General features: G+C 32.5%; 1 protein-coding gene across 2 annotated transcripts in view; it reads right to left on the reverse strand.

The window, feature by feature from the left end:
- LOC114325281 (uncharacterized) overlaps positions 1 to 14,868 on the reverse strand; it is a 78,947-nt gene that overhangs the window by 35,576 nt on the left and 28,503 nt on the right. For both annotated transcript variants that reach the window (XM_028273298.1, XM_028273299.2), the window contains exon 4: positions 4,548 to 4,820. In XM_028273298.1, coding sequence (XP_028129099.1) covers positions 4,548 to 4,820 — 273 coding nt within the window. The remainder of the gene's footprint in view (positions 1 to 4,547; positions 4,821 to 14,868) is intronic.

Genomic DNA, 14,868 nt, shown 5'->3' on the forward strand with positions numbered 1-14,868 from the left:
TTGATGAGTTTTAGGTATGTGACTCTGTAATTGGTGATATATTGAGTGACAGAGACGTTGGTAGTAAATTTCTTGATATAAAGTAGTGAACGCATATTTTTTGCTGATATGCGGATACCTTTGGTAGTCCAGGGTTTGCGACGTTTTGGCTTAATCGTAATTAAAGGAAATGCCTTATTGAAGATACAGACAAGCTTCTCCAAAAAATCACTGAAATTATAGTCCACGTCCGTAGAAGGAAAATGCCAGTCAGAAGTTAAACATAAATTTTGAAATTTATGAAAATTCCGAGCGGAAAAAATCCTACCTAAACGTCGGGTTTTCGAGGAGGGTTTGCTGAAGATGTTAAATTTCGTATATACTGCTTCATGATCCGATAGTTCCGCATTAATAACTGTAGAGCAAACATCAAGGGGTGAGAAATCGGAGACAATATAATCAATTATGGTAGATGTAGTTTTTGTAATCCTTGTAGGAGAATTAACGTGCATTGAGAGACCATATGATTCAAATATGTTGACCAAGAACATTTGGGTAGCACAAGCAGCAGCATAATTTATGTTGAAGTCTCCGCATAGAATTTTTCTGCTTTTGTGAGGCAAGTCATCTAACAAATTTAGCAGGTTCTGAAAAAATAGTTCCACGGAAGAGTCAGGTGATCTATAGATGCAAATATGTAATGTAAAGATTAAGATTGTTATTAAAAACTAAGGAAAATTCAAAGAAGGCTTCATTCAACAAAAAGTCATATTTTGTTATCAGAGAAAAATCATTGTTTGCAGAAAGAATTAGGGTGCCTCCATGAGCTGAGTTTGGACGATCATACCTAGCAATTGTGGTATATTTCTCTACAAAAAAAAGGCTCGTTGACTGCAAGCCAGTGTTCTGTAACAGCAACTATCTGGGGAAATCCTAATTCCTCTAGAAACAAAAATAATTCGTCAGTTTTATTTCTTATAGAACGAATATTAATCAGAACCATACTAAAGTTGTCATCACTAAAATTATTCGAGGTTTCTAGATCCTCAGAACACGTCGTATTATTTAAAAATTTCGTCTTGGAGAGCTAGTGGAATAATAATTTCGGTGACATTCCCTTGATTTTTGCAGGTGAATAATTCTTTCCGAAGTGAGAAAATACCTAAAAGCAGCAAGATCAGCGTCTACTTCATCTGCACCGATCCCATAAGCATCGTTGAATTCTAGAAGAATTTTTCTTAGATCTTCACTCTTAGTCGGAAGTCCTTCGGAAGCCAGAAACAGTTTAACACTTGTGTTGGTATACCCATCATAAAATACTGATGCAGGTTGGTCGTGTAGAAAAGCAAGATGAATTTTAATGGCCTTCAAGATATCCGGTTCCCTTAATCTGGCTAAAAGATATCGACTATTCGAGTTATTGGTCAATCTAACTCTTGGTGGGGTCAAAGGATCCAGATTTATCGATGGTTCTAAAGTATCCTTCTTAATGAAATTAATATGAGAACGGAAAGGATCTTTAGATTTGCACATTGCAATGACCTGCTTGTCTGTCAGTATATTTGTGGTATCAACTTCATTCTTGTTGTTACTTGGAATGGTAATTGGATTTTCCAAGTTAACCGTGCTTCTGATGTTCTTCCGATTTATATCTGTCTCAGATGAAGTCGTTGGTTCGGAGTATAAGGATTCTGTAGACCACTTAACGTTTACACCCGGTGGCCAAATTTCTTATTAAATAATAAGTAAATAGATGTTTTAGACTTAATACCTATTTTGAATGAGGAGCCAGTATCTGAGTTGGCATCTTTAAGGAGGGAGTAACATCTTATAAATTCCTTGATACCTAGCTTCTCTTTAATGTAATGAACTACTTGTATAGGTGTGTATATTGGGGCTAAGTTGCTAATGACGACAAAGTGACATTTATCTTCTGAAATTTTTGTTTTTTTGACTGTACTGGTATAATAAAGATAGATTTGGAAAATATTACCACGGACATTGTGTTCATTTTTTTCGAATCCTGAAAAAACCAATAAATATCTTTGAAAAATTTAAACGCAGAATGAAAGACTAAATTATTACCGAGGGCCGAAAGGCCCTTAGAATAAATAAAAAGTTTATTTTGAATGAGATATTTGAAATTAAAAATCACACTACATTTTTTCTTAGTTTTTCACCCATGTAACTTTAAGAGGATCGGTACGTATTTTCGGCTGCAATGCTATTCAAATGGGGATTCATTTTTTTTCGAATCCTGAGAAAACTAATAAGTATTTTTGAAAAATTTAAACGCAGAATGAAAGATCACGTTATTAGCGAGGGCCGAAAGTCCCTGAGAACTTTTATAATGTTTATTTTAATAAGTTACAGGGGTGAAAAACTAAGAGAAAATTTAGTGTGATTTTTAATTTCAAATATAGCATTTAAAATAAACTTTTTATTTATTCTAAGGGACTTTCGGCCCTCGGTAATAATTTAGTCTTTCATTCTGCGTTTAAATTTTTCAAAAATATTTATTGGTTTTTTCAGGATTCGAAAAAAATAAACACAATGCCGTGGTAATATTTTCCAAATCTATCTTTGTCTTACAACGCACTCAGCTGAATATAATATTGTCAGCATATATTGTCAGTCAGACACTGACAATCAGTGACAATTTTAAATATTTGACATTGCATCGGGAATATGTTGAGTTATTGATTAAATATTATTGAAATATACTGTATTTGATAAATAATTGACGTGAACTTAATAAAAAGTTATTTATTGTGTATTATTTGTGGAAGATCCAGGCAGAGAATACATCAGGATAATATATTCTGTGATCCAAGTATATTGTTGTTAAAGATGTTCAAAATTGTAAGCGTTCCATAACAATATATTATTAAAAAATCACTTTCAACACTTTTCCTCTTTTCTCGATTGAGTATTAGTCTTTGTTACATTGTTACATCGATTGAGTACAAATAAATTATTACAATCACTGAATACATAGTAAGTGAAAAAATTATCACGTTTATTAACTGAATTAATAATTTCGAATTATAAAAATAACAGTTATCCAAGAACATTCAAAACCCATCTCTTTAAATTAATGATGACATTTTTAAGTAGAATGACATTCTAGTAATGTTTACATATCCATACCAGTGTGAATTTTACTATACGTAATTTGCCGTGTAAAGACAGAAAAAGTAGGGATACACGTAAAATATTTGCGAATTATGTACCCATAGCCTTAAAATAACATTAAAATAAACATTACGAAGTTCTCAGGGACTTTCGGCCCTCGCTAATAACGCGATCTTTCATTCTGCGTTTAAATTTTTCAAAAATACTTATTAGTTTTCTCAGGATTCGAAAAAAATGAATCTCCATTTGAATAGCATTGCAGCCGAAAATACGTACCCATCCCCTTAAATGTTTTCAATGTACATATCAGTTGGAATTCGCCTAATCACCTCCACGTGTTCGGTATGTCCTTTTAAAACAATACCGCTCCGTAGCACTATATCGCCAGCAACAAAACTAACGCTTTGTATGAGGTTACAACTGACATACCATACGCCAAGTCTTCTGTAGACGAAGTTTTGTAAATCTTGCTTTCATATGATGAACGGCATGCCAGATGTAACCTCATACAGAGTATTAATTTTGGTGGTGGTGGCGGCATAGTGCTATGGAGTGGTATTTCTTGGAAAGGAGATACCGAACTTGTGGAGGTGATTGGATGAATGATAGCTGATATGTACATTAAAAACATTTTAGACCATTTAGCCATTTGCCAGCCATATTGGATAACAAATTCGTGCTAATGCACCATGACGCAGGTCTTCATCTCGGTAGAATAGTGAATAGCCCATCAGAATCAAAACCTGTTAAATTCAAAAATTTTTCGTTTTTCCTTTTTTTACACAATTTCAAAGTTCAAGTATCTATTAATCTACAGCCATAAGGTTTCGGCTCAAAACCTTCTAAATCCTCTTCAAAACACCACTGAAATGTTCAAACCCTGCTATGCCCATAGTCTTATGAACAGTAAAATACGTATTCTTGTTGTATATTTAGTACGTTTTTCTATCAAAATGGTTCAATATCTACTTTTAGTGTATTAATTGCGCCTAAAAGCAGTTGAAAATGAGCAATATTATGTGGGCTTAGAATCAAAATCTGCTAAAAAACTAAAAGTACAAATTTCTGAAGATGTAAGGGCCATGCAGAAAAATGACTCTATACCAAATTAGTGTGCCATTTTATGACATTTATTAATGCCACTTTGATTAAGGAATGCCGGATACTTTTTGAGAAATTTACATTTTTAATGTTTTTTTAGTCTCCCGAAAAATTTCAAAGAATGGATCTAGCAGGTTTTGATTCTATAGGCCTCATATATGATACTTCAAAATCACAGTCGGAAAATAAATATATTCCTATGACACAGGGGGCAACACAAAAAGTTTTATTTCACACGTTAATTTCAAAATATGCAATAAATTTGTCCGTGAGTGTATAAATAAATATTTTATCATAGCATAATGTTAGTTTTGTTGTTTTTTGATACTTACTTTATTGAAATGGAAATTTTCAATATGACTCTCTTTGAAATGAGTGCTGATAGCTGATAGTTTGACTTTTTGATGACACTTTGATGTTGGGCACACTACTTCTGCATCTTGGAAAGTACTTGGAGAATCTTTATTTAGTTTTAGATTGGCAATTGTTTCTTCAACTATGTAATTTCTTGTATTGTCTATATGAGCATCACAAAAGAAACACTTGGAACCATCTCCATCAGCCTTGTCTTTGCAATCTTTGCAAAGAGCATGGCCTTTTAAACACTGAAAAAAAAAATAAAATGAATATGTACTTAAGAGGATCGGTACGTATTTTCGGCTGCAATGCTATTCAAATGAGGATTCATTTTTTTCGAATCCTGAGAAAACTAATAAGTATTTTTGAAAAATTTAAACGCAGAATGAAAGATCACGTTATTAGCGAGGGCCGAAAGTCCCTGAGAACTTCTATAATGTTTATTTTAATAAGTTACAGGGGTGAAAAACTAAGAGAAAATTTAGTGTGATGTTTAATTTCAAATATATCATTCAAAATAAACTTTTTATTTATTCTAAGAGACTTTCGGCCCTCGGTAATAATTTAGTCTTTCATTCTGCGTTTAAATTTTTCAAAAATATTTATTGGTTTTTTCAGGATTCGAAAAAAATAAACACAATGCCGTGGTAATATTTTCCAAATCTATCTTTGTCTTACAACGCACTCAGCCGAATATAATATTGTCAGCATATATTGTCAGTCAGACACTGACAATCAGTGACAATTTTAAATATTTGACATTGTATCGGGAATATGTTGAGTTATTGATTAAATATTATTGAAATATAGTGTATTTGATAAATAATTGATTTAAGACATGAACTTAATAAAAAGTTATTTATTGTGTATTATTTGTGGAAGATCCAAGCAGAGAATACATCAGGATAATATATTCTGTGATCCAAGTATTTTGTTGTTAAAGGTGTTCAAAATTGTAAGCGTTTGATAACAATATATTATTAAAAAATCACTTTAACAGTTTTCTTCTTTTCTCGATTGAGTATTAGTCTTTGTTGTACAAATAAATTATTACAATCACTGAATACATAGTTAGTGAAAAAATTATCACATTTATTAACTGAATTAATAATTTCTAATTATAAAAATAACAGTTATCCAAGAACATTCAAAACCCATCTCTTTAAATTAATGATGACATTTTCAAGTAGAATGACATTCTAGTAATGTTTACATATCCATACCGGTGTGAATTTTACTACACGTAATTTGCCGTGTAAAGACAGAAAAAGTAGGGATACACGTAAAATATTTGCGAATTATGTACCCATAGCCTTAAATACTTCTTGTGTTACACTCTTGGTCAAAAGTAAATCCGCACATTTGCCTTTTGTATGTTTTTTTTTTAATTTTGTCAGTGTATAGTGGTTTTAATGGGGAGGAAGTAAACATTAATAATAAAAAATGTTCATTCATAACAATAACAATGGTTTTTTCAATGTTTTTTAAAAATGATCACGCCACCATAGAAACAAAATTTTGACATTCGACAAAAAATGATACTTTATCTTGTTTACTATTGGGACCGTGCAAGTTCGGCAAAGCGACCTCTATTTCTACGCTCTGTACTTTTATTCGCACTTTTAATTATATTGGCCAATTATATTAGTCCTGGTTGCTGGATAATTGTCAAGGCCATAGTCCAAAAAAATAATAAGAAGAAATAATAAGATGCAGGTTATGCTATGCAAACGTAAACAATTGTATGTAGTAAATAAAATTAGTTATTAAAATGCAGTACTGCAAGCAAAATACAATTAATTAAATTTACCTTTATATAATAATTGCATATCATATCAATATTGTGGAGCAATATATAATTTTTCTGCTTCAATGACAGAAGGTATGAAATATACGTCAATTTGACAATTTCAATTGACAATATGAATTATTTAAGATAGTTGAAATATTCTCCGCGACTCGCGCACGGTCGTTTCTCGTTTCCCTTCCAAGTACTTGCACACCGCGAATACTAGTTGCGTTCGCGGGTACAGTGGACAAATTGTCGCCGACAATTTCTAACCTCACTTAATATAAATACTTAATACCGTTAATAGATAAATATACAAGGTATATTTACTTTTAATTAATATTAATAACTAATTATTAAATTACACTAGTGTTTGTTTTTTAACCAAGAGGGGTGATTCAAATTTACCGCGCCGTAATGCTTGTTTCTAATTGGCCCAACCGCAGGCAAGTTTACTCCACTGTTATTAAATTTTGACACTAATGACATTTATGAAATTTTGGCACTTCTGTCATTTTATAGGTTAATTAAGTATATCGGCGATTTTTTGTGTTTTCTGCATTATTCCTTTAATTTTTAGATTTTTAGTCTACTTTTATATAAAAACAGTTATTTTTAGAACTCTTTAGCGATGTGTTAGTATAATATAATATGTACGGATTATCATCGAAAGGTGATATGATCAACGAAAAAAGAAGATGAATTTGGTGATTTTTCTAGTAACTTTCTTGGGTGTGAATCTGTCTTTTTAGTTTACTCCTCTTGGTTAAAAAATCAACTATAGGTAATTATACCTTGTATATTTATCTATTAACGATATTATTTACATAGATATATAATACTCTAGATTGCGCCTTACGATCTTAAAATGGGTGACGGTTGCGACAGAGATAAATGAGCCTATTTGGTCGGCAGTCTCTTTCTAATTCAAGGGGAGTATCGACGACGTCACTATCCTACTCTGTCGTCGAGTATTTTAGATGGTTTGACAGTTCGAGCGGATGGCGACGAGAACTGGCCGTTTGTCTTCAGACGTGGATAATCCTGGTTCGAATCCCATACCAATCTTTACTTTTTTTATTTTTTATTTAATCAATATTGCGTTTATTAGATATTATTACATCTCTAAAATAAATCTATGCAAAGAAATATATAACAAATAAGAAAAACTGTGTAGGTACCTATAGATTTTTAAAAATATAAAAGCCAATGTTATTTTTTTAATAAGTTAATTGTAGAATAGTATAAAGTAATTGTTAAAAATATTCGTAAAAAATTACCAATAATTAATATCAACATAATGTACCATCGATTTATTAAGGTTGATCTGAACCCCCCCAAAAAAAAATTTGAAGTTCAAAAATTTTGAAAAAATTTGAGAAGGTGTATGTGATTACTAGAAGTATTTTGACAAATTTTGAGCGAACTTCATGTTTTCGTTTTCGAAAAAACTCAAAAATACTCTTTTTTTCCAAGTATAAAGCGGGAAAACCAAACATACAATTTTGTTAATTTTCTTACAGCATAAAGATATAATCCTAAGAAATACTTATGAATTTTTTGAAAATTTTTGATCTTACAGTTTTGCCACAATAGGAAAAAATAATATGTTTTGGCTTATAATAAAGCTACCGGTAAGAAATCGGACAAAATTTTAATAACAACATATATAAAACTGTAAGAGTGGAAAATATTTGCAATAAAATGTTGAATATTTTTTCCTAAACATATGAAAAATCTCGTTAAACAAGAATTATATCTTGAATTGCCGCTGTGAATTTGTACCGCCATGAAGTGACTCCATCTACAACATCGGTAATATTTATGTTCGATAGATAGCAGTACCTTCTGCTAGAATCGTGTCAAACAGAACTTTATCCTAGCAGCGTTGTCATATCAATTACTTTGTACAACAAAACGTGTTATTGTATTATAGTTAGTAGGTAATATAATACAGATATAAGCCTACTATAACGTCTATTTATAACGCATCAACGTGACCTTCTGAAATTAATTTAACTACTTTTCTTGAAATATTGTCAGTCCCCTTGGCCGTATTAGATTTTGATATATTTAGGGCCGGTACTTTTTGTCTCGATTAAACCCGAGTTGGCTTTTTAATGTTTGTAAGTAACATAAAGTTGTCTTTTTTATTTGTATTTTTTCATGTATCTCTGAAGCTTTGTATTTGACTATATTTTGAATTGGAGCATAAATAGTCTACTTTTGTCAAATAGTTTTTCTAATAACTACCATCCATGGTGTTTCTCTTTTGTCGCACTTATGTTTATTAAAGATTTTAATTGAAATCATTATTTTATCTTTAAAATTTTCATTGTTCATTACTTTTTGCATTTGTGGTGAGCTAAATTTAAAGGAAACCAATTGGACGATATTTAAATAGATATGGAGTAAGAATACCTAAATAAATAACCACTTTTGAAATTAATTCGGGATAGGTTAAAAAATATTTTCACCTTCATATTAAAAATAAAAAAAGGATCAATATAAAAGAAATAATAACAATCAATTTTAAAAATCTTACATCTATATTGATTTCTTCTATGTACAAAAACAACAGAAATAAATAAATATTAGCAAAGACAAAAGAAAAAATGTGTTGACACTTAATAATATGTTAAATAAACGTATTGATTAGTCTGATGCAAGTAGAACTAGAACTGTTATATGGAGCTAATCTGGATCGGTATAAATTAGATGAGAAAGAAAAAAATCTAATAAACAGTTTCTTTGAGAGCAGAAAGAGAAAGAGTATGGAATATTAGAAAATGAAAACGGCGCGGCAGAATAATCATCGATAAAGAAGTAAAAAAGGAAATGCGATAACGATATCTGGAACAATTGTTTTATCTGATAAGACACGAAGAAAAGCCAGAAATTGCTATCAAAACTGTTTCTTTTAGCTGTAACCTTTCTGATGTTTTTGTGTCCAGCATGCCTACTACGATACGGTCTCGGATCAATTCCTCCTTCAGTTGCCCATAATTACAATGTTCTGCTAAGGTATGTAGGCTAGTAATAAATAAGTCAGTGGTTTCACCTGGTTTTTGTACTGTAGAATTGAATTTGAAACGTTCATATATATTACGTCTAGGGATAAAATATTTGTCAAAAACATTTAGAACTTCCTCGTAAGTATCTGGAATTTTTTGAAATTGTATCAAAATATCTTCGGATTCTTCTCCCATAAGGTACACTAGGATATCTATTTTTTGTTTTTCTGTCTTTTGGAGCTGCCCTGATACCGACATGTAGCGTTCCAGCCTCTTCCTCCATGCAGGCCAAATTGCTGGGGCCAAAAAATTGAATTTATCCGGAGGGTTAACATTCAATGGTGCTAGACTTACTATACCTTGAGTATTTGCATCAGTAGTATTAGTAGACATTTTCAGTGTTACTTTATGTCGGGTATGATTTCAACCACAATTGACCACAATGCAGAATATTTTCTTGCCCCTTAACCTTGCTTTGCTACTCTTGGCATGTGCTAGTGGTTAATGGGTAATATAGTTTTATACTTAAAATATACGTGCTGCACTCAACACCGCTGCCACCATGTTTAGTTGGGTTCTTTAATAATGACTATTAAGTACTCTTGATTAAGATATCTTTATTTAGTTTGATCATCTTACATCGCTTGTCCCGGTACCGGTTCCCCGGATCAGACCTAACCTAACTTCATCCTGACTTCATCCTAATCCTTGTTCACCTATATGACATCTATATAGGCAACCAAAGATACACTAACAGAACAAAAACAAAAAATATAGTAAAGCAATGTGGATTGTTTGTGTGCTTGGAAAAAGGTTATCGGTATTCAGCCCGAGAATATACACCTCTAGAGACAGCCAAATCCATAAAAACATGTAGATTGTTAAGTGAATGTCCCTAAATAAAACAATAACTTCTTCTTTAGCCTGTTTGCATCCACTCCTGGACAAAGGCCTCCCATGAGTTTTCCACTCTTCTCTGTTTTGTGCTCTTTGGTACCAGTTTCTCCCCACTTTTGCTTTAAAGTCATCTAACCATCGTTTTTGTGGTCTTCCTCTGCTACTACTATGCTCGCGTGGTCTCCAATGTACAATGTTCTCGTTCACCTTTCGTTGTTTTGCCGTGCCACGTGTCCTATCCAGTTCCATTTCATTTGCGCAATTCTTCCAGTTACATATTCCACCTTCGTCCTGTTTCGTACGTCCCATTTCAAATATGTTCTCTCAGAGATGCTCCTAACATAGCTCGTTCGATGGCCCTCTGTGTTCTTAATCTATTGGCTGATAACCCTGTAAGTGTCACGGTATCCACTCCATCAGTCATAACTGGTAGAATACAACTGTTGAATAGGTACCCTTTTTTCTAGGTTTATTGGTATCTTTTTGTTTTTCAACACATCACTGAGTCTTGCAACTGCTGCCAAGTAATTCGGATTATTCTAGTTATCTCTGCCGTTTGATTCTGTTTGCCTAGCTTGATCGTGTGACTCTTCGACACTTTCGATCTGACTTCCATCTAAGTCGATTCTGATATTTTGATTTGTCATCACTTTTGTTTTATTTAAATTTATTTTTAAACCGCTTTTCTTCTCAGATTCCTGTTTAAGCATCTTTAGTATGTAGATTAGTTCTTCTGTATTGTTGCTTATGAGCACTATGTCATCGGCAAATCTTAGATGACTTAAAAATTTAAGTGACAATTTAACTTTTTCTTCTAAGACATAAGGCATCTTCTAATTCAATAGTAAATAATTCTATATTCTATATCTGGAATCAATCCTTGCGTTATTCATTCCGTCTAATACGGCCCAGAGTTCTATGGAATCGAATGCCCTATTGTAATCAACAAATGCTGAATGAAGAGGTTCATTGTATTCGTTACACTTTTCGAGAAATGTCCTTATTGTCTGTAGGAGTAGGTGTTCTACGGTACTATAACCTTTGCGATATCCCGCTTGTTCAACAGGCTGGTAACTATCTAATTTATCTGATAGTCTGTTGGTCATTATTGTGGTAAGCAGTTTGTACGGATGTGGTAACAGACTTATTGGTCTGTAATTTTCGAGTTTGTGTTTGCCTCCTTTATTTTGTAGTAGAAGTAGCTGCGCATTTTGCCAAGTGGTTGGAATAGCAATATCAAAGAGGCACTTCTTCATTAGGATTTTAACTGCTTCCAAGGTAGTTTGACCTCCATCTCTAATCATCTCTTTTGTTATTCCGTCGTCTCTATATTTTCCATTTTTCATTTGATTTAAGGCATTTATAACTTCCTCGTTAGTAATAAACCATACCATAATAATAACTTTAGTAATAAACTATACCATTTATACTACAGCCAACGATCAAATGTGTAATTTGGAGAAGTGTCAGAAGAAATGGAGATAAGGAGAGGGGCCAGGCAAGGTTACATACTGTCGCCGTTATTGTTTAGTTCTTATTCTGAAGAAATCACACAAGAAGCTTTGGTAAACGAGACAGTCGGCATAAAAGTGAATAATAACATTAGGTATACCGACGATACAGTCATAATATCAGACAACTTGGAAGACTTAGAAAGAATAATGAACAAAATATTAAGATATATGTAATGGAGAATACGGACTCTCCCTTAACCTCAAAAAAACAAAATTTATGAAAAATAGCAAGAACAACAATATAAATGAAATATTAACGGTAGGCGGCCAGCAGTCTGAGAGAGTAAAAAAATATACTTACTTGGGAACGATAATCACAGAAAATAACGATTAGACTGCAGAAATAAGAGAGAGAATTGAAAAAGCACGTGCCAACTTCGTGAAAATGAAAAAGATTTTATGCAGCAAAGATCTGATATTGGCCCTCAAAATAAGGCTAATTAAATGTTATGTACACAGTGTGCTTTACTATGGAACTGAATCATGGACATTAAATCGAAATGCAATAAATCGACGGTTCTCTTAGCAAGACAGAGACGAACTAGTTTTGGTGTAGTGAAATAGTTTTCAGTATTTTTTTCTGTTAAGTCATTTTTAATATCTTTATTATAACCTTTTTTTGTCTTATTCTGAGGTATCTCATGAAACTGATTACGCAAAAAGATCTCATGGGAATATTTTTCCCAAGAAACGCGGGGTTTTCGCCTTGCTTAAACATATTTTGCGGAATTTAAAATCAAAATCCTATTATTACATCTACAGATGCATATAAAATATGATACATCCATGGCCGTCGTCCACATGTTTACAAAAAACATATTGTTTCCATAATCTATAAGCGCTAAAACAAATTTAGCAATTTCCCTATTCTACTTTGCAAAATTCATATAGTATCACAACACTTGATTATACATTTGAGGCATTCGCACTGTCCGTCAACGTGTTAAAAGGTTTATGTGTATAAACAAAATTTGTGCAATGTAATACACTTTTACTTGATTTGTCGACAGTGAATGGAAGAGGTCGTAAAATTTTATTACCATCTTTCAGTGTCAGTGTGAGATAAGATGAATTCCTTTTCCTTACTAACTGGAATATTTAGTTACGGAGAAACATAATATGTAATTAGTCTATGTTGTGAGGCCGCTCCCGTCTGAAAAAAAATTCTGATTTGGTTTCTTTGCGGATTCCTATTCAAAAATGTCCCCTTTAAATAAATCAGAAGAGTGCCAGCGAAATTTTTGGGCAAAAATTGTTAAAAAAAATGTTTCTAAACAAATTCACAAGATTACCATTTTTTGTCCAGGAAAATATTTTTTCTTGTTTTTTTGGTCATTCTAAGCAAGAAAAATATCTTGTCATTTTTTTCAAAAGTTGATAGTTTTCGAGTTAGAGGTGAACTAAAATCTGAAAAATGCGAAGATAGACATTTTCGAGGCGTAAAAACTCATATTTAAATTATTATATTTAAGGTTGGCAAGTCCTTAAAGTGAAGTTTAAACATTCATTTTTGAAATTCTAAGTAGTAATCGGGTCTAACTTCAATTTAGACCGTTGTTTTTTAATTGTTAATTATGCGCGTCCATCCGATTTTAATGCCAATGCAGCAGGCTCTATTTCAACAATCTCCTATTTTGCCCTGTAATTCTTTAGGTTTTTTGGCTTCTTCTAAACAAAAAAGATATCTTCTCATTTTTCTGAGAAGTTAACAGTTTTCGAGTTACAAGGGATTTAAAATCTGAAAATTGCGAGAATACACGTCGCTTGCTGAGAACATTAGTGACGTAACTTCAAAAACGTAGTTTGTAGCGCCTTAACTGTATCATGTATGGATATTGCACGTAGAATATAATATGTTTTAATGTAATACCGCCACATGTTGCGAGTGCTAGGGGTATTTTACAAAAACGTTTGCACAATATTCCGAAGTATGGGAGAGTTGTAGAAGGAAGTAATAGGACAAACAATTTATGTTTTTATTTAACTATAAACAAATTAAGGAGAAGAGCATGCAAAATATTTTTATGAATACCCTTAATATTGGAGATCGATTTATTCGAACAATTTGGGCTAAGTCAAAAGAGTATAACATCGTTCAGAAAGATAATAGAGGAAATCATCAAAACGCACAACTATAAACGAGAAACTTAAGGAAACCGTAAGAAAACACATAAATAGCTTTGAGCGCGTAGAGTCTCACTATTTAAGAGCTCAAACTCGTAGAGAATTTCTTGATGGATCATTAACCTTAGCTTAGATGTATAGATACTACAAAGAGTAACGAGAAGAAAAGCAGTTGCCATCTGTCAAAAGATGTACATATGAAACATTTTTTAACACAGAATGTAATATTTCTTTTTTTAAACCGACGAAAGATCACTGCGCAACTTATGAGGTGTATAAACAATGCAATCAAGAAGAAAAATAAAAAGGCCAAGAACAATACACACGTCACATTCGTAGTAAAGAAAGAAGCCGAGAAGAAAAAGCAAAAAATATTACAAATCCTACATAAATAATAATAAACTCATAGTAGCTTGCTTCGATTTGCAAGCAGTATTACCTACACATTGCGGAGATATTTCTACATTTTTTTATAAGTCCTGTCTCAATTGCTTTAATTTTACGATTTTCGAAGTAGCATCGCAAACAGTTCCTGCTGTTTTTGGCACGAGGCTATTGCTATGCGAGGAGCAAATTAAATTGCAACATGCCTCTCTAGCTATCTGTCTACTTTACCTGCAGGAAAAGATATTATTTTTTATTCCGACAACTGCGTTGGCAAGAATAAGAATAAGGCGGTTTTGGTGGTACTTATGTACTTATATGCAGTTACGCATGCTGAAATAAATAACATTACTCACAAATTTTTAACTGTTGGTCATACCCAAAATGAGGGTGATTCGATGCATGCAGTAATCGAGAAAGCAAAAACACAGTTTAACTCAATTCATGTCAGTGGCCACCTCTAATAAGTGCTGCAAAAAGAAAAACGGTAGGCCCTATAAAGGGAATGAAATGGACGCTGAAGACTTTTTTGACTTCAATTACCTTTCAAAAATTTTTGGGCAAAAATTCACCA

This window comes from Diabrotica virgifera, chromosome 3, assembly GCF_917563875.1.
Source record: "Diabrotica virgifera virgifera chromosome 3, PGI_DIABVI_V3a".
Taxonomy (NCBI): Eukaryota; Metazoa; Arthropoda; class Insecta; order Coleoptera; family Chrysomelidae; genus Diabrotica; species Diabrotica virgifera.